We start from the raw sequence: 19,301 nt of genomic DNA, 5'->3' as shown, positions 1-19,301 counted from the left end.
TGCAACCCAGCAATGGTGACCAAAACAATCAAATTTAGTTTTAAAATGTATACCAAGCACCTTTTCTCATATCTCAGTGTTCTTCACTTACAAAGGTTTAAAATTTTTCCAAATGTGATCAACCACACTATTCACCTTGCCTATTGTACCAATGGTTACAATAATCTCTACTCTCTTTAATACTCTCTTTAAAGTTTTGCACTAGAACAATCTCTGCCCTTTAGTACAAAACAAATTTTCCATGCTGCTATATTCATTTTCCAAATCCAATTCAGAGCAGCCTCACATTAACTATATACCATCTCATTCACCATTCTATCTACATCCTTTGCTTTTCCAGTTTCTAAGGGCATTCCTTGTATTCCCATCTATCTATTTTTCTACCTTTTTTTCATTCATATTTGCCATTCCCACATTAGTGAGATAGCATCAAGAACAGATGATTGAGCCTTAGAGGAAGATACCCTCACTTGGTCCCCTTCTTTGTTCCATATTTTGGAAAGGTAAAACAGGAGGGGTGGATTTCCAGCCCCTCACCCCACTCCTACCCCTTTTAGTCACCTTCTAAGACATGCAGGGAATACATGGGCAGTATTCTTTCTCCCCTATCTCTTGGGATATCAATTTATCTATCTACCTGTCTATCTATATCTCTGATGTCTATTCCCCACTGGAGCTCCCTAAAAGGGGGTAGCTACAGTAATAAAGTCTCCATAACTCCAATGCCTATTCTGAGCCTTTAATGCCTCACCATTATCAAGCCACTGGCAGAGTTCAACCCAAGTGCAGCGTTTGCAGAGGTTCCAACCTAAAGTTCCTACAGACTACTACTACCTAATGCTCCTGCAGTAAGTTCCTACCAGCTATTTCTTCCTAATGCTCCTACCTCAATGTTCCTATCAAATACTTCTATCTACTGCTCCAATCATTTTGTTAAAAGGCAAGGCTAGCACATAGTGCTTACTGCAGGAAAATACAAAGTTACAAAGAATGAGATGTGTGAGTTAAGTGTTATCAAGCGTTATGTAAGACAAAATGTGGACAGAATGCCAGTAGTTCAAATGTAGGTGAAACACAAAATATCTAACTGAGTCAGAAATATTTTTCTCCCCTAAATACACACTGAGCATTTTCCTTGCCTTTCATCTGACTGCAACACTATCTATGTCTCTTATATCATCACCTACAACTATCTATCTATCGAAAGCTTGATCTTCTGTCACATGTATTCTCACTCATCTGTCTAGTACTCCTCTCCCTTCATGCAATGACCTTCCTTCTACATCTATTTGCTACCTACCAAAGCAACTTGTTATTCACCCACATAAAATATGTTAACTTTTTTTTAGTAACTTACAATTACCTGTATTTCTTTCATTCTGCACTGGCAAACAGAAATCTGAAGGATGCACAACCTCTAAAACCCCTCTTCCACCAATCCCCTGGGGTATTTACACATTAACTTCAGCATCATACCATAGCCATATATCATGGTTATATTTTAGTATACATCTGTTAATTTTAGAGGTATTTCTTCCATCTTATAATGGTAAATGGGAAATCAGAATGATGCACAGCCTCGAAACCCCTCCTGCACCATTTCATCACACACCCCAGGGAATGTATAAAGTAATCTTATCATACCATGACCATATACAGCATGTTTGATCACTGTTTTTATTTTTCCATGGATTTCTTTACTTTTATTAGTGGAAATAGAAACTTTGAAAACCTTGCATTTTGCCCAACCTACTGCATGCCAGGTGGCATGCAGTAAGTTGCATTAAATATCATTTGATTTATTGTAACATCAGCAGTTGATAGAACTCTCTTCTGTCATCTCAGTACCTCTTCAATCACCATTATAGACGCATATTCTTCAACCTCTCAGGTCATGCATATGGTGACCCCAACATACAAGCATCTGTTCTTGGTTGAACTAAGTGAGGAATACCACTTATCAGATGTACTGGTTAGTGAGGAAAGTGAATAAGAATAACTGGTAAAAAGTGACAAAACAAGTGACTCAATGATTTCAGTGAAAGTACAGAGAAGGGTGGCCACCACAGGATCCCATCACTTGCATTTCCACCATCATCACACTCGGTCTACGTGTGGGTTACATAGAATGAAATATGTAAAAACTGAGCCTAATTGTAATACATGTAATCTTAGGGTGATACACATGATAATAATAAGCAAGAAAATTCCCAGGAATATAATTACAGTATCTATTTATTCCACAAATTCTTCTCCCATTTCTCTCTCTCCAGTACTCTTCCACTTTATTTCCCCATGTCACAGGTGGTCTTCCTCTCATATCAACCCCTTTAATCAAACTATCATATGCTCTCCTTGTAAAATCCCTGTTTTGCAATCTTTCCACATGCTCAAACCACCTTAAACTATTACATTTCACCCATCTTACCACTCTATCATTTATGCAACAAAATGTAGTGTATCATTTTGTAAACATTGTGTAATATGTCTATGCATATATTCATGCTATTCACACCAATGCTGTGTCTGTGTAAGAAATAAGAGTAGAAAGTGATATCAAGAACAGAAAAAATGAGCAATCAGGACCTCCATATCCTTCTCTCTTATCACAAGGAGAGGAAGGTTAGACATGCAAGCCACACCACCTCCTCCAATATATAATCATGTTATTCACCACGAACACTAAACCTGTGTTACAAAAAAGAATTTTTTTTTTTTTTTTTTTTATACTTTGTCGCTGTCTCCCGCGTTTGCGAGGTAGCGCAAGGAAACAGATGAAAGAAATGGCCCAACCCCCCCCCCCATACACATGTACATACACACGTCCACACACGCAAATATACATACCTACACAGCTTTCCATGGTTTACCCCAGACGCTTCACATGCCTTGATTCAATCCACTGACAGCACGTCAACCCCTGTATACCACATTGCTCCAATTCACTCTATTCCTTGCCCTCCTTTCACCCTCCTGCATGTTCAGGCCCCGATCACACAAAATCTTTTTCACTCCATCTTTCCACCTCCAATTTGGTCTCCCTCTTCTCCTCGTTCCCTCCACCTCCGACACATATATCCTCTTGGTCAATCTTTCCTCACTCATTCTCTCCATGTGCCCAAACCATTTCAAAACACCCTCTTCTGCTCTCTCAACCACGCTCTTTTTATTTCCACACATCTCTCTTACCCTTACGTTACTTACTCGATCAAACCACCTCACACCACACATTGTCCTCAAACATCTCATTTCCAGCACATCCATCCTCCTGCGCACATCTCTATCCATAGCCCACGCCTCGCAACCATACAACATTGTTGGAACCACTATTCCTTCAAACATACCCATTTTTGCTTTCCGAGATAATGTTCTCGACTTCCACACATTTTTCAAGGCTCCCAAAATTTTCGCCCCCTCCCCCACCCTATGATCCACTTCCGCTTCCATGGTTCCATCCGCTGACAGATCCACTCCCAGATATCTAAAACACTTCACTTCCTCCAGTTTTTCTCCATTCAAACTCACCTCCCAATTTACTTGACCCTCACCCCTACTGTACCTAATAACCTTGCTCTTATTCACATTTACTCTTAACTTTCTTCTTTCACACACTTTACCAAACTCAGTCACCAGCTTCTGCAGTTTCACACATGAATCAGCCACCAGCTCTGTATCATCAGCGAACAACAACTGACTCACTTCCCAAGCTCTCTCATCCCCAACAGACTTCATACTTGCCCCTCTTTCCAGGACTCTTGCATTTACCTCCCTAACAACCCCATCCATAAACAAATTAAACAACCATGGAGACATCACACACCCCTGCCGCAAACCTACATTCACTGAGAACCAATCACTTTCCTCTCTTCCTACACGTACACATGCCTTACATCCTCGATAAAAACTTTTCACTGCTTCTAACAACTTGCCTCCCACACCATATATTCTTAATACCTTCCACAGAGCATCTCTATCAACTCTATCATATGCCTTCTCCAGATCCATAAATGCTACATACAAATAAAGTAGGTAAAAATAAAGTGTGGGACCAAGTTCTAGACCACATCCCAATCTTTTATCTCAATGTATCAGATATGTCAGCCACAACCCAATCTCCTGCTCACTCAGTGTTCCACCCAGCCAACACAAAGGTAGTTTTATTACTTTATATGTATATTCTTTTGCTTGCTAATTTATCAAATAATAAAAGAAAAAATGTATTGTTTGTGCACAGGGTGATTGATTTCCAGACATATCAAATTGTTAGGGGTGTTTAACAATCAAATGTCACTTCAACTGCATGCTATAATCTCTCTATAAAAGTTCTTTACTACCTCTAGCAACTCCCTTCCCAAAAATCCTTATTCCACAATTCTTAACTATTAATTCTATCATGATCTTTATGTACATAAATATATGCTGTAGTCATACTCTTCTCTACAGCAGTGCAAGACTACTCTGCTCATCTACAGTACATTTTTTCTACTGAACATCATCCACAAAACAAAATCAATTACACTCATTCTTCTTATAATTTTCATACATCTTTTCTTAATATCTTCCCTTACATGGAGTTCACTATTTAGAGAGACTCTTTTGCCAAGGCCCATCCCCTTGAGGAAACAGGCATCAGAGTTATAGATGGATATACAGACAGCTGTTAAAATGACTATATCACAACCTTTAAAGCAGCATACACACCTCCTCTTTCTCCTTGAGTAGGCGGTCCTTCTCTATCCGAAGATCAGAGAGAGCTTTCTCCATGCTTCCTTCTCGATCAGCTGATGCACTGGACATAGCATTCACTTGGCTTTCCAAGCACTTTACTCTTTCCTACAAAGATAAATGACCTGAGCTCAACAGGAATAGATAACAGATAAACCATTAATACAGATGGTACCTAGTAAGAATATGCCAATTTTATTGAGGGAAACTTTAATAAAATCATTATCATTAAAGACAAAGCCAACATCTGATGGCTGGTTGTTTGGACTTTAGGCCTATCAACTGCCAGGGTCATCAAGGCTGTCAAAGTAAGTTTCATCCACCAACAGAAAAATCTTTAACACCTTCATCGGGTGTTAAAGATACCACTAAGACCACACACACACTCTCACAATGCATGTGGCCCATCAACACCTGATTATACTGTTTATCACTTGCAGCAAAAATAAAAAGATATAACAAATGTAAAGCAGCCTAACAGGCAAAAGTCATAGATAAATAGAAAAAAGCAACGATTTCAGCCTGTTATACCCACCCAATATACATAAATGAATCTTTAATTAAGGTAAGTCATAACTGTCAGAAAAAGATGAGGTCTAACCATCATCACCATCAATGTACCTATTTTTTTTCTTCAGTGTTAAGCATATGTCATCTTACTTGGATTCTTTACCAATTCTAATGAATCTCTGGCATTTAGTTATGCTTTTAACTGTACAAACAAGCTTCATTTTAAGTATCTACTATCTAGGCAAATTTTTTCCTAAATTCCCCAAATTTCATTAAAAGGAGAGCCCTTGGTTTTCAATAAGCTTAAGCTTATATACATAACCAATTTGCTTTCATGGCTCATCCTGTGAGGAAATATATAACTTTTAACAAAACTGATGGCAATATGGGGTATCCTCCTGTATCAATTTTCACCATATTATGGCTATTGAAAACATTTTTTAAATGTCATCAATTAATATCTTATGTTAATGGCTAAACTTTGTACAGATCTGCCTTTAAGGACTAACATCTAATTCTAAAGCTTAAATCAGCACCGATCAAATCCAAAAAATCTTATGGTGCCAATTGATACCTTACAAACAGAAGCAGAATAATTTACTTAGTCTTCTATGAGAGCATTGAAATCTTGTCTAAGTTTACATGATGTTCCAAACAGATTTTCAGATCTGTGCATCATAAACTTATCTTTATGAAGAAGTTTCAATACAAGCACTTCAAATATTAGTACTCTGTACTAGATCAGCTTCCAAGCAATAAAAGCAGTTTCTTCCTCCTCTCAACTACAAGGTGAAAGGAGAAAATTGCAAACTGTAAGGAAACTGCAGATTTTTCCAAATAGAATGTAATCAGTTGTGTACATAAGCAGAACTGAATCATTTATATACAGAAAAAACAGATCTTACCTCTAAATCAGAAACTTCCCCCTCCTTAAGCATCACTTGTTCCTGCAGCTCATAAAGCTCCAGGTCCTTTTTCTTGGTCATTTCCTCTAGATAGGAACTATGCTGTTTCTTCAGCTGCTCAGTTTTTTCCACATTTGTTGTAACATCCTCTTCCAGCTCCTGGATCCTCTTCTTCATCCACTGCAATTCCTCTTCATATTTTTCTTTTTCTCTCTGCTGCTGTTTACTAGCAGCATTATTATCATCTGCTCTAGATGCCTGCTCTCGGGATAGTGCAGTTTCCTTTTCTCTCAGTAATTCTTGGAAATTTTCTAACTGCTTTTCCTTTTCTTGTAACTGGTTATTTAGGGCTGTAAGCTGCTGAGATGAATCTGAAGATGAGGAAAGACAAACAGCCATCTGTTCTTTTAATTCATCTCTCTGCTTTTCTAGTGCATTAATTCGTGACTCTGAAGATGTCAGCTGCCGGTCGGATTCACTGATCACTGCTGTTTTTTCTGTGATATTACTTTCCTGTTATCATAAAATGCATCATTAGTATCATCAAGTAAAAGACATAAAAATTTCATGCTACTAATTCACCCCTTTAGCTGTGTGGATTGACTTTAGTCGATTCAATGGTTTTCCCATTAAATGAGAGGTTTGACTTTCTCCATTCATTCAAAAAATGCACAGCTTTGCTTGAGCCCTGCCACATTTCTGACTGTATTTATACCAAAGATGGAAGGATGGAATGGAAAAATTCTGAGAGTTTAGGGCATAAAGATGTGGGAGGGTGAAAGTCATGTATGGAAGTGAATTGGAGCAATGTGTAGATAGAGGAGACTGATATGCTGTCACTAGACTGAACCAGGCATATGAATTAGCTGAAGGAAACTACAGAAAGGTCTGTGAAGGCCTAGTTGTGGTTAAGGGACTGTGGTTTTGGTGCATTACCCATGGAAGCTTAAGAAAGAATATCAGTAAATGAAGCCTTTTCTTTGTCTGTTCCTGGTGATACCTCACTAGCATGAGAAACGAAGAACAAGCTTGAAGAAAAAAAGAAAAAAGTATAAGTACTGCACTGCACTTACATTTTTTCTTTTAAACTTTTTCCCACATCTGAAGAGAACACCCACTTTCTTGGAAGCAGATTTAGCTATTTCTGCAAAAACAAGATATTCCCAACATATACTAATTGTTACAGTGGTACTATGGTTACTGTTCTGAATGGTGGAATTACAGATCCATCAGAGGACGATTCTAAAGGGTTTTAAAAACAATAATAAGGGGAAATAGGATTTTAAAGGCATTAAACTTAACTACTTTCTGACAGCCTTATTACAAATCCCATCCAAATATGAGTTGAAAGAGGAACCTGTGACAAAACAAGATTTAGATTAAGCAAGAGAAGATAAATTAGACTGAAAGTGGAGGAATGCAATGTTGAGTCATTAGCATTCAAGTTCAATTAGGCACTCAAGAAAGAAAGTACTTGATAAAGAGGAGGAAGACCACAGGAGACTCCTATCTACACCACAAGCTTTTCCAATCCTTAAGATCTTTGTTGTTCTTTTATTTCCTTTCATCCTACATAAAACTTTTCTAGGAGACTTAAAGCTTTTCTGAGAGACTCTATTGAATGACAACTGAGGTGGAAACAGGCAGGAAACAATGTGGTTGCCGAGACATTTCTGGGTAGTTGTATATATGTTAAACCACACATGAAACAAGTTTTCCCGAATTTGCAAAATCTATTTTATACCCAATTGCTTCTCCTACCTCAGCAAGGTAGAAACAAGAACAAATAATAGTCACTAGCATACATCCACTCTCTAGCTATCACATACAATGGAGTGAAAACAAGTTCCACAAAAGCATAATTTACCCTAGTTCAGCCCACTAACAGCATATCAACACTTATACTCATCCCTTAGGGGTCTTAATGAAACTTTCATCACAGGCCCTCGACATCAAAACAGTTGACTGTGCATGGCAATACTCTCTGCTTTCTAAACTTCCTTTATGTGGTTCTTCTTTTCTATGTTCCATGTGCAGAAACTAAGCATTCTTGGAAGTATTTTTTTCATGCTCGCCATTTCCTGCATTTGCAAGGTTGCAACAGGAACAAATGAAGAAAGTCCACAGTTGCTCACATCAAATGCACCAAAACCACAGCTCCCTACCCACAACCAAATCCCACAGACCATTCCATGGTTTACCCCTAACACTTCAAATGCCCTGGTTCAGTCCATTAACAGCACATTGACTCCTGTATATCACATCGTAATTCACTCTATCCTGAGCACACTTTTCACCCACAGCATGTTCAGGCCCTAATCGCTCAAAATCTTTTTCACTCCATTCTTCAATCTCCAATTTGGTTCCCTCTTCTTCCATCCATTGCTGACAAATATATCCCCTTTGTCAACCTCTCCTCATTCATTCTCTCCATATGTCTGAACCATTTCAGTACACCTCTTAGCTCTTTCAAATATATCAGTAATTAAGAATGCTAACCACAACACAAGAATAACATAATTAGCAAAAAATTACTAAAATATATGAATATGTAATCCAGGTCATTTCATTTTGTGCATGCCTCTCACCCCCTGAATGTTCAAGCCCTAATACACCAAAGCCTCTTCTTCATCTTTTGATCTTATTCTCCCCTCCCCATTCTTCCCTCCACCTCTTGACACACAGATCCTCTTAGCCCGTCATTCTCTATTCATCCTTTCTCTCAATTCATCTGCACCTATTATCACACACCTGTCTTTCACTATCAATCTACCTCACACTACATATTGTCCTCAGGCATTTCCAACAAGTCTTACCACTTCCTTTCTTTTACACTCATGGCCCAAGACTCGCATCCATACAAAATGATGAGACTTGAAAGGCATGAGAAACTTGTAAATTGAGAAACTTATAACTCTTTAAGAAACTTGAGACATTTAGTTCTGAATCTCAAGATATCAAATTTAAAGGCAACTAAAACAGGCAAATTGTGTAGGGAAGCTGGCTTATTTCTTGTCTTCAAGAAAGTAAGCTAATTCCTCTTTTAGTGTATATAATGTGAATTATGCATTGTAGGCAACTTAGACTTGCAGTGGAAGGTTCAGCTGAACCAAAGGTTCAAAAGAGGTGACCACTTGAGCTGGTTAATTCTACCTTCCTTTTTCACAGGGCCTATACTGCCTTTCAAATGAAAAGTCTCTCGGTACAGTCCTCTATATTTCATTGTAAAACACTACAACAGAGTCCATAACACCTATAAATTTACCAAAGATTTTATCTGTTCTTCAAACTTCTGTATTTTTTCCTTGTATTCTTCTTCCTGTGCTAAATTCTGCTTTTCTGTTGCCTGCTTTTCAGCTAATCTACTTTCTTGTTCATTAGAGAGAGATTCTTCTGATCTCTGTAGTCTCTCCTGAGAAGAAAAATACAGAGTACAATTAGTTTTCATACTTTATATGGGGTATCTTACACATAAATTACTAACAAAACAATACATTGCTTTAACATGTGCCCTACCAGTGCAGAAATTGTCAGCTGCTCATCAAAAGTAAAATAAGTAGGATGATATGCATTGTGGACCTTTGGTACTTATAAGTTTGCTAAATATGAAAGAAACAGTTGTATCCGCTTCAACACGGTATTTATAAACATGGAGGGTCTTAGATAAAGGAGCACGTCTACAGTATGTCTGAGGAAGGAGTCCCTTGAAGGTGAGTCATGTGTTGGAAGATGGCATGGCTCTGGTGGTAGACTCGAGTAAGACTGCAGAAATTGGTGTCTAGCATGGCTCTGGTGGTAAACTTGAATAAGTAACAGCAAAGGTTGGTATCTACGTTTTGAGGAGTATATGAGAGGAGTTAAAGGTTAGTGTAAATAAAATAAAAGTTTTGAGGTTTAGCTGGGAAGAAACACACGCTCGTCTGGGTATTAGTTTGAATGGAAAGAAGCTGGAGAAAGTGAGGTGTTTTTGACACTTGGTAGGGGATATGGCAGCAGATTGAACTATGAGAGCTGTAGTGAATCACAAGATGAGAGAGGGAACAAAAGGTCCAGGTGGAATTGAGGAATGTATGGAAAGAGAGGTCACTGTCTGAGAAGTAAAAGAAACGTTTATCCAAAATCATAGTGGTCCTAGCAGTACAGTATGAGCGTAAGTTGTGGGCCCTAACAAACGAATGGAAGAGGGGAGATGCATTGGAAATGAAACGCTTAAGGAAAATGTAGAGTAAGGAGAAATGATAATCTAAGGAATAATAATATAAGACCGAGGGTGGTAGTAAGCTGAGTATGACTGAGAGAGCTGAACAGACTGTATCAAAATGGTTTGAACATACAGAAAGGATGAGTGAAGAGAGACTGATTATGAAGATATATGTATCACAGGTGCATGGTACAAGGGGAATGGCAAGACCAGGGAGATGGAAGAGTGAAGTGAAAGATGCTTTATCAAGGCCTGAACATCTAGGAGGGTCATAGTAGGGGATAAAGTACAGTGAGTCGTTATAGTACAAAGGGGGCAATGTGCTATATGTGGATTGAACAACGGAATATTAAGAACTCAGGGGAAACAACAGAAAGACATATGGGTCTTGGCTTTGGATTGGGGGTTCATCCTACAATATCATACCAAACTGGAGATGGTAGGATGAAGTGCTCAAAGCCTGAACATGCAGGAGGGTGTAATGCATACGCAGAATAAAGAGAATTGGAGCATTGGGGTATACAAGGTATGATATGCTGTAAATGAGCTGAACCATGGCATATGAAACTACTAAGGAAATCCATGAAAATGTTTGTATGGCCTGGTTTTGGATATGGGGTCCAGTTTTAGTCCTCATACATGACAGTTAGAGAGTGGAAGTAAGCAAATGAGGCCATTTTTCATCTGTTCCTCGTACTACCTACCTTATGTGAGAAATATCAAAGAAGTATGAGAAAAAAGATATAAAAAGAAGTCCATCCTTTCTCTGCTCTTAACTGTAGACAGCTTCAAAGCAGCCAGAGCACCTGAAGAAGGAGTCTTTGGGGTTACATGATAATATTTACTTATCTATTTATTCATGATAATCCATGGGCCCCTTTCTGAAAGGGGCCTGATTCTCCTCTAGAACCCCTTTTTCACAAGCACCTAAAGCCAAGGCTGCACTACACTCAGCAGCAGTGACAAGATGAACCCTCGCAAGTGAGAAATTCATTACAAGACAGTACTCCATTTTAAAAAGATGATGATACAGTCTCATCAAAGGTGACTTTTCATTTGAAAAGTAGCCTCATGCAGGTAAAGTCCAGTAATACCTCATAATATACAATAACAATATCTAATTTTACAGATATTTGCCCATTTGGGTATACTTTTGCATATACATTCTACTTTCAACTGTGACAGAGGCAAAAGGCATCAATGTTAGAGAAACAAAGAGAGATATTCATTGTATTCAAAGACAAAATTCACACCATACTAAAAATAGATCAACCAAAAGAAAAAGATCCTACCATGAGATTTTGGATCTCCTCGTCTTTCTGCTTGAGGTTTGATGTAAACTGAGTAAGCTTCTCTAGAGTGTCAGATACAGTGGAGTTGGCATTCTGCAGTTCCTCTTCTCGCTTTGATTTGTGGCTTTCTAAAGATGTAATCTGAATGGGGTGATCAAGGGCTGTGGTAAATGATAAATAAAAAGCAGAGAAGCAATGCCTCAAATACCCTTCCCAAATGATCTAGCCACTCACTGTCTTTGCATTCATTCATGCTGCAGTGTGATGGGTAACATTTCTAAATGTACTTGAGCTATTCATTAACCATCAGTTCTGCATATCAAATGAGAAAAGAGTGAAACTAAGCTCAAGTTAAAGAAAAAATCAAACCTTTCAACATCCCCTACAATTACTAAACAGTTTCCTTTTAAATGATTTTCAGCATAAAAGTGTTTTAACCTGACACAACAAGGGCACTGCATGTTTTAATCATGGCCTTTTCATATGCAACATATACATATACATCATTATTATTATTATCATTATTTTCATTAACCATAATTCCTGTTTCCCGCATCAGCGAGGTACCACCAGGAAACAGACGAAGAATGGCCCATCCACTCATACACATATATATATATATACATAAACGCCATACACACACATGTACATACATATACATATCAACATATACATACATATACAAACACATAGACATATACATATATACACATGTACGTATTCACGCTTGCTTGCCTTTACCATTCCTGTCTCTACCCCGCTTCAGCGAGGAAATGCTCAGAAAATAGACAAAAAAGACTACCTTCGTTCACACTCAGTCTTTAGCTGTCATGTGTAATGCACTGAAACCACAGCTTCCTATCCACATCCAGACCCCACAGACCTTTCCATGGTTTACCCCAGATGCTTCACATGCCCTGGTTCAATCCATTGAAAGCACATCGACCCTAGTATACCAAATCATTCCATTTCACTTTATTCCTTGCATGCCTCTCACCCTCCTGTGGGTTCAGGACCCAATCGCTCAAAATCTTTTTCACTCCATCCCTCCACCTCCAATTTGGTCTCCTACTTAACACCCCAGGCCCTTTCATCCACAACAGTCTGCATACTCACCCCTCTCTGCAAAACTCTTGCATTTACCTCCCTAACCACCCCATCCATAACAAATTAAACAACCATAGGAACATCACACACCCCTGCCACAAACAGGCATTCACTGGAAACCAAGCATTCTCCTCTCTTCCTACTCATACACATGCCTTACATGCTTAGTAGAACTTTTAACTGCTTCTAGCAACTTACCTCCCACACCACATACTCTTAAAACCTTCCACAAAGCATCTCTCTCAACTCAAACATATGCCTTCTCCAGATACATAAATGCTACATACAAATCCTTCTGTTTTTCGAAGTATTTCTCATGTACATTCTTCAAAAACAAACACCTGATCCACACATCCTTAACCACTTCTGAAACCACACTGCTTCAGTACATGCCTTCACCCTCTCAATCAATACCCTCCCATATAATTTCCCAGGAATACTCAACAAACTTATGCCTCTGTAGTTTGAACACTCACCTTTATCCACTTTGCCTTTGTACAATGGCACTATGCATGCATTCTGCCAATCCTCTGGCACTACACTGTGGTCCATACATACAGTGAATATCCTTACCAACCTATCAATAACACAGTCATCCCCTTTTTTAATAAATTCTACTGCAATACCATCTAAACCCACAGCCTTGCCTGATTTCATCTTCCACAAAGCTTTCACTACCTCCTCTCTTTACCAAACCGTTCTCCCTGACCTTCTCACTTCGCACATCATCCCAACCAAAACACCCTATATCTGCCATTCTATCATCAAACACATTCAACAAACCTTCAAAATACTCACCCCATCTCCTTTTCACTTCATCACTTCCTCATATATTTGCCATTTCCCACATTAGCGAGGTATTATCAAAGAAAGATGACTCAGCCTTAATGGGAAAATCCTTAACTGGCTCCCTTCTCTGTTCCTTCTTTTAAAAAAGTAAAACAGGGGGGGAGGATTTGTAGCCCCCACTCCTACCCCTTTTAGTCGCCTTCTACAACACGCTGGGAATATGTGGGAAGTATTCTTTCTCCTCTATCCCCAGAGATATTCTTTTTTTTCGTGCATGTTCACTATTTCTTGCAACAGAGGTAGCACCACGAACAGATAAAGAAATGGCCTCAATCGCTCACATCCATTCTCTAGCTGTCCAGTATAATGCACCAAAACCAGAGTCCCCTATCCACAACCGGACCCCATGGTCTCCCCTAACCACTTCACATGCCCTAGTTAAAACCAATGACTGAACATCATCCCTTGAATCACAATGCTCCATTTTTCTCTTTCCCTTGCACATCTTGCATCCTCCTGCACATTCAGATCCTGAACTTTCAATGCATCTCTCACTCCTTTCTTTTACCAATTCCTTGGTTCCCCCTTTTCCTCATTCCCTCCAGTTCTGACATGTACACATACTTAGTCATCCTCTCCTCACTCATTCTCTCCATATATCCAACCATTTCAGCACACCTTCCTCAGCTCTCTTATACATACTCCTCTTTTTACAGAATCTCTTTCTCATCCTATCATTCCTTATGTGATCAACCCTCCTTACAACACTGTCCTCAAAAATTTCATTTCAACAAAATCACCCCATCCTTGACATTAATGTTCATAATTACTCTTAACATTCTCCTTTCACACACTTCCAAATTCAGATACCAACTCCTGCAGTTTCTCAATCAAATCTTCCATCAATGCCATGTCATCAGCAACAACAACTGACTCACCTTCCAAGTCCCTTACCACCGCAGACAAACAGCACCCTTGCATTCACCTCTCTCACCACTCCATCCATAAGCAAATTAAACAGCCAAGGTGACATAACACACCTCTGCCATGGACCCACCTTCAGTAAGAACCACTCATCCTCCACTCTACTTATTTGCACATATACCTCTAATAGCTCTCCTCTCACACCACATATTTGTAACACCTTCCACAAGCATTCCTATCAACCTTATCATATGCCTTCTCCAGATCCATTAACGTTTCTCTAAGTATTTCTCACATGTCTTTTGAAGCACACACCTGATCCATACATCCTCTAGCACTGCTGAAACCACATTCTTCCTCCCAGATCTGATGTTCTATATATCCCTTCACCCTCTTAATCACCAATCTTCCATACAATTTTCCAGGTACACTATAAAACTTAAGCCTCTGTAATTCATCTTTGTGTTTTAACAATCCTCAGGTATCTCACCATGATCCATACATACACATAAATCCTACACAACCAATCAATAACTTAATAACTCCCTTTCTTAAGAAATTCATTTGCAATACAATTCAATCAAGCCACATTACCACATTTCATCTTAGGCAAGATTTTCACCACCTCATCTCTCTTCACCAAACCATTTACCATGACTCTCATCTCACATGCTTACCCAACCCAAACACCATACATCTGCCACCATATCATCAAACACGTTCAACAATCTTTCAAAGTACTCAACTCCATCTCTTTACATCATCTCTGTTTGCTACCACATCCCCATTTGCCCTTCACTGGTCTTCCTATGTGTTCTTCTGTCTTCTCACCCTTTTAACTTCTTCCAAAATATCTTCTTATCCTCCCTGAAGGGTGGTAAATTCATACCGAGGATTAGCATAAACATGCTCTTTTACCAACCAATGGAGCTGGGACAAATGACCCTATCAATGTAAGCCTACATACTCTTATTCCTACACTTTGTAAATGGAAAAGGAATTAATGATAATACATACATAGACTTAAAATACAGACATCTTCCAGCTTTACAAAAAAAAAAATTTCCATTAAGAGGAACATCCATCTCACCATCCACAGTTAAGCAGCTGAAAAAGTACAAAGGATCATACAAATAAGCATATCTAAGGGTTTACCAATTTCATCTGCTAGCTTGACCATATCATTAAGCTTGGAGAGTCAGATACATGCATGAAGAGGCAAGAGAAAGTCAATGTACACCCTTCAAACACAATGGGAACATGACTTAAAGTTTCTGAAAAGACTTTCAAGACTAACTGTACCATTTTACCTTTTCAGTGGCTTGCTCATGCTGAATAGTTGCCTCTCTTAGGTTTTCCTTCAGCTTGCTAATGTCACTTAAAAGAACTGAGGTTTCTGATGATCCAGTTTTCAATTGTTCCTGGATTTCTGCCAAGAAACAATCAAGTTAGGACTGACTGGTTTCACTGATCAATTTAAAATGTTATTCTATTTCAGCATTCACAACAGAATAAAACCAAAATGTCTCCAAATCATAAACATGACCTATCCAAACCTTGAATATCCTTCTGAAGGGCTTCTTTTTCATATTTTTCCCTTTCCATATCCTTTGAAACCACCTCTACTCTCTCTGATGCCTCTTCTAATTCCTTCATCTTCTTATCTAGCTCCAGCTGCAGCTCTCTTATTCGTGAATCTTTCTCAATAATTTCAGTAGACCTCTCTTTAAAACAAACTTGGTCTTCTTCTCGACTAGATTCTAACAACTTGAGCTTTTGTTCTCGTTCACTGACGTCATTCTTTAAAGCTTCATTATTTGTCACAAGAACCTTAAGTTCCTCTGACTGCTTTGTTATAACACTGTCCATTGTCTCCTTTTCTTTTTCCATATCCATTATCTGAAAAAAAAAATTTACTTGATATAAATCAACAGAGTATGATTCAAAATGCTCATGGAATTTTTTTTGTACTCTGAAGTCTCCCTAACACAATCTAAAGTATAAGATATTTCCATATAGAATTTTTACCTGACACACAGCAACTACTCATTTAAGTTTCTTTCCACCACTGGATATACCATTGAGGACAGAAAACAAAGAAAGCAGATTTCAAGAATATGTTTAGCATTCCCTTTACCACTTTTTTTCATGTTGAAGGCTCCAGTCAGGGACAAAAGTCCACATCAAGGCCAAGCCCCAATTGAAATACAGAGAGAACTATGAAAGGGAAAAAGAAAAGACAAAGGAAAGTATTTATGAATTTTGGAGGAAGTGAAAAACCTGTCTTAAAATGTGCCAGGTCATCATAGTTGTTGGGAAAGACATGAGAAGGCAGAGTTGCAAAGCTTCAAGGTGTAAAAAAGAAACAGTCATCAAAACAGCCGACCCTTGAGTTGCTAATGGCCAAAGGGCAATCATATGATGCAGCAGCTTGCCAAGTATTGCATGGTCTAGCTAGTGGTTGGGGCACACAAGCTGGAGCCAGCCCACGGGAGCAAAAACCAAAGTAATACCTATAGAGGGCTGAAAATAAACTAACATTGTGGCATAGGGTAGGAGGGTCAAGTTTGGAAGTCAACCTGGGTCAGTTTATAAGTCGGATTGCTTTTGGCTCAACTCTATCAAGTAAGGATGCAGAGCAAGAACCATGCAAGAGCAGTAATCCATACAAGGACAAATCATCCCTTGTATAAATGGAGCAACTATTCAGAAACAAAGAAGTTTTGACATCTAAACAGGACACCCAGTTTCTCTGGGACAGACAGCTATTTCTGTAATGTGGGGTTTCCAAGAAAAAGTGAACGTTAAAGTAATACCAAGTATGTACACTGAGTCAAGAGGTGGAATTACTGAACAGTCAAATGAAAGAAAAGATTTGTGAGGAGTTTTTGAAAGAGAGATGGGTAGAAACTGGGTCTTGGGGGAATTAAACTTAACTAAATTTCATCTGCCCGGATGAAATATCCTGTCCAAGTCTGAGTTTACTGAGAAAGCCGTATCAAGATGAAATGCAGACTGAGTGAGAGAAGAAGGAGCAGAATTGAAAGATGGTGTAGAGGGTGTAATTAAAAGCTTTCTGCCTCAGTTATTCTCTAGGCCTCACCTGTGCAACCAGCCCTTTCTATCTGCCACAATGGTGCTGCCCTCTCCCTAATATATAAGTGCTATTTTGGCCACTGCTCTCATAAGCTGTCCACATATGTCATGATACCTAGGGTTGGATCCCAGGTATGCATATGGCTGCTGCTTCCCTATTTCTATATGGAGATTGGCCACATGAGTACTAACCTTTAAGACACCTTCTTTCCTTGTACAATGAAAATCTGAGTTTCTCCTTTTTTTCTTCCTATAACCTATTCAATTTTAAGACTCAGGTCTACAAAGCCTCCAGCCCTATGACTAACTATTTCATTATTTTCACCCAAGAAGGCCTTAATTGGGGCATGCTTCACCCATGCCAAGGTATGAGCCATGAACAAGAAAAAATCTAATTATCTGTTTTTTATGTGAAGGCAAGAAGTTTTATATTTGAGGTGTCTTTTCTTTTCAATTCTATATTACATTTTCTCCATTATCACAGCACTCATGTGTATGTATGTATGTTTGCATGTATTAATCTAACTAACTCTTCTAGTGATAAACGTCAGTCTTTCTAAGGAGACTGATTATGTCTCCAATACAGCCAAAAGAGCTTACAAAAATGTGCCTTTTACAGTCTAACTGTTTAGTTCCTCAATGTCATTTTGAGGAAAATAATTTCCTTATAAGCCTGGGATCTGGGAGGAGAGTTGGCATATTACATGCTATGTCAAGACTCAAAAATCTTCCTGTATTCAATGAAAATCTCTTATGGGTTAAGATAGAAGAATCTATCAAATTTAGAAACAGTCCCTATTGTCATCCACTCTTAAAAGACTTCATCAAGAGAGTATCATGCCTTATGCCCAGTTAAAGACCTTGGAAACTTTTTGGAATTCACCAGACATCAAAGGAACCACTTATTTGTGCACCCTGGAACCATGAAACCCTTGCAGAAACAAATGTTTCTGTGTGGATTTAGAAACTTGTTTGACTGGCTTAACCTGGGCTTTACACTACAGCAAATGATTTAAGAGAGGTGGCCTCTACCTTAGCCTTCCTCAGAAAAGTTTTGCTGGAAAGAAACAAGAAAAGAGGTCTTTGGCACTCATCAGATCTACCCTATATGGTTCTAAAAATTCCTACTTCAAGATAAATAGATTCAAACATGCCTCCAAATCACAAATACAGATATCTATTTCTGCTCTGGATTTACTCTTATCTGATAGTTTTCTCAAAACCCTCTTTTTCATATGGGTATGCTCACTTGTTCATGGAGGAGAGAATATTGGCTTTTGAAAACTGATAATTCTTTTCATTTTGAGATGGTGTCCTGCAAGTATTTTTTCCTAGTCTGCTTACCCTGCCTTCCCTTTCCTTTTTGAAAACTTTTTCTATGTATCTATTCTCTGCATCTACAGTGTCTCCTCTTGGGTTGGCACCTGCAACCTGCATATAGTGAGCTCTAAATAGCTGATGACAAAACTGGTTAATGACAAAATCCCAGTGGTGGAAAGTGATTGAACAAGGGTGAGTCTGAAGCAAGTTAGTATCTGCAACCATGGATGAATGATTACAAAAAGGAGAAATACTGAGAGTTGGATGGTTTTGATCCTGATTTTCCTAAAGATATTCTGGAGAATCTCTCATACTCACTGGACAGCACCTCAGACAAAAATTCTTTTTCAATTTAGATCCTACTTTTCTAAGTGTTTTGGAAGGAGCTGAGTGTGTTAACAGTGTTGATGTGAGAGTTTGGATGTAAGTGTG

General features: G+C 38.7%; 1 protein-coding gene across 1 annotated transcript in view; it reads right to left on the bottom strand.

Annotated features, from left to right (window-relative positions):
• Window positions 1-19,301, bottom strand: part of LOC139756640 (uncharacterized) — a 333,434-nt gene that overhangs the window by 66,358 nt on the left and 247,775 nt on the right. Inside the window, exons 16-21 of the mRNA XM_071676311.1 lie at window positions 16,010-16,352; window positions 15,764-15,882; window positions 11,634-11,774; window positions 9,406-9,552; window positions 6,141-6,653; window positions 4,702-4,833 (exon numbers count right to left, since the gene is read on the bottom strand). Of these exons, the coding sequence (XP_071532412.1) occupies window positions 4,702-4,833; window positions 6,141-6,653; window positions 9,406-9,552; window positions 11,634-11,774; window positions 15,764-15,882; window positions 16,010-16,352 (1,395 nt within the window). The remainder of the gene's footprint in view (window positions 1-4,701; window positions 4,834-6,140; window positions 6,654-9,405; window positions 9,553-11,633; window positions 11,775-15,763; window positions 15,883-16,009; window positions 16,353-19,301) is intronic.

The sequence above is a fragment of the Panulirus ornatus genome, chromosome 22 (genome assembly GCF_036320965.1).
Source record: "Panulirus ornatus isolate Po-2019 chromosome 22, ASM3632096v1, whole genome shotgun sequence".
Taxonomy (NCBI): Eukaryota; Metazoa; Arthropoda; class Malacostraca; order Decapoda; family Palinuridae; genus Panulirus; species Panulirus ornatus.
Note: the sequence above shows the minus strand (reverse complement) of the source record. Positions and strands in the feature narration are given on the sequence as shown.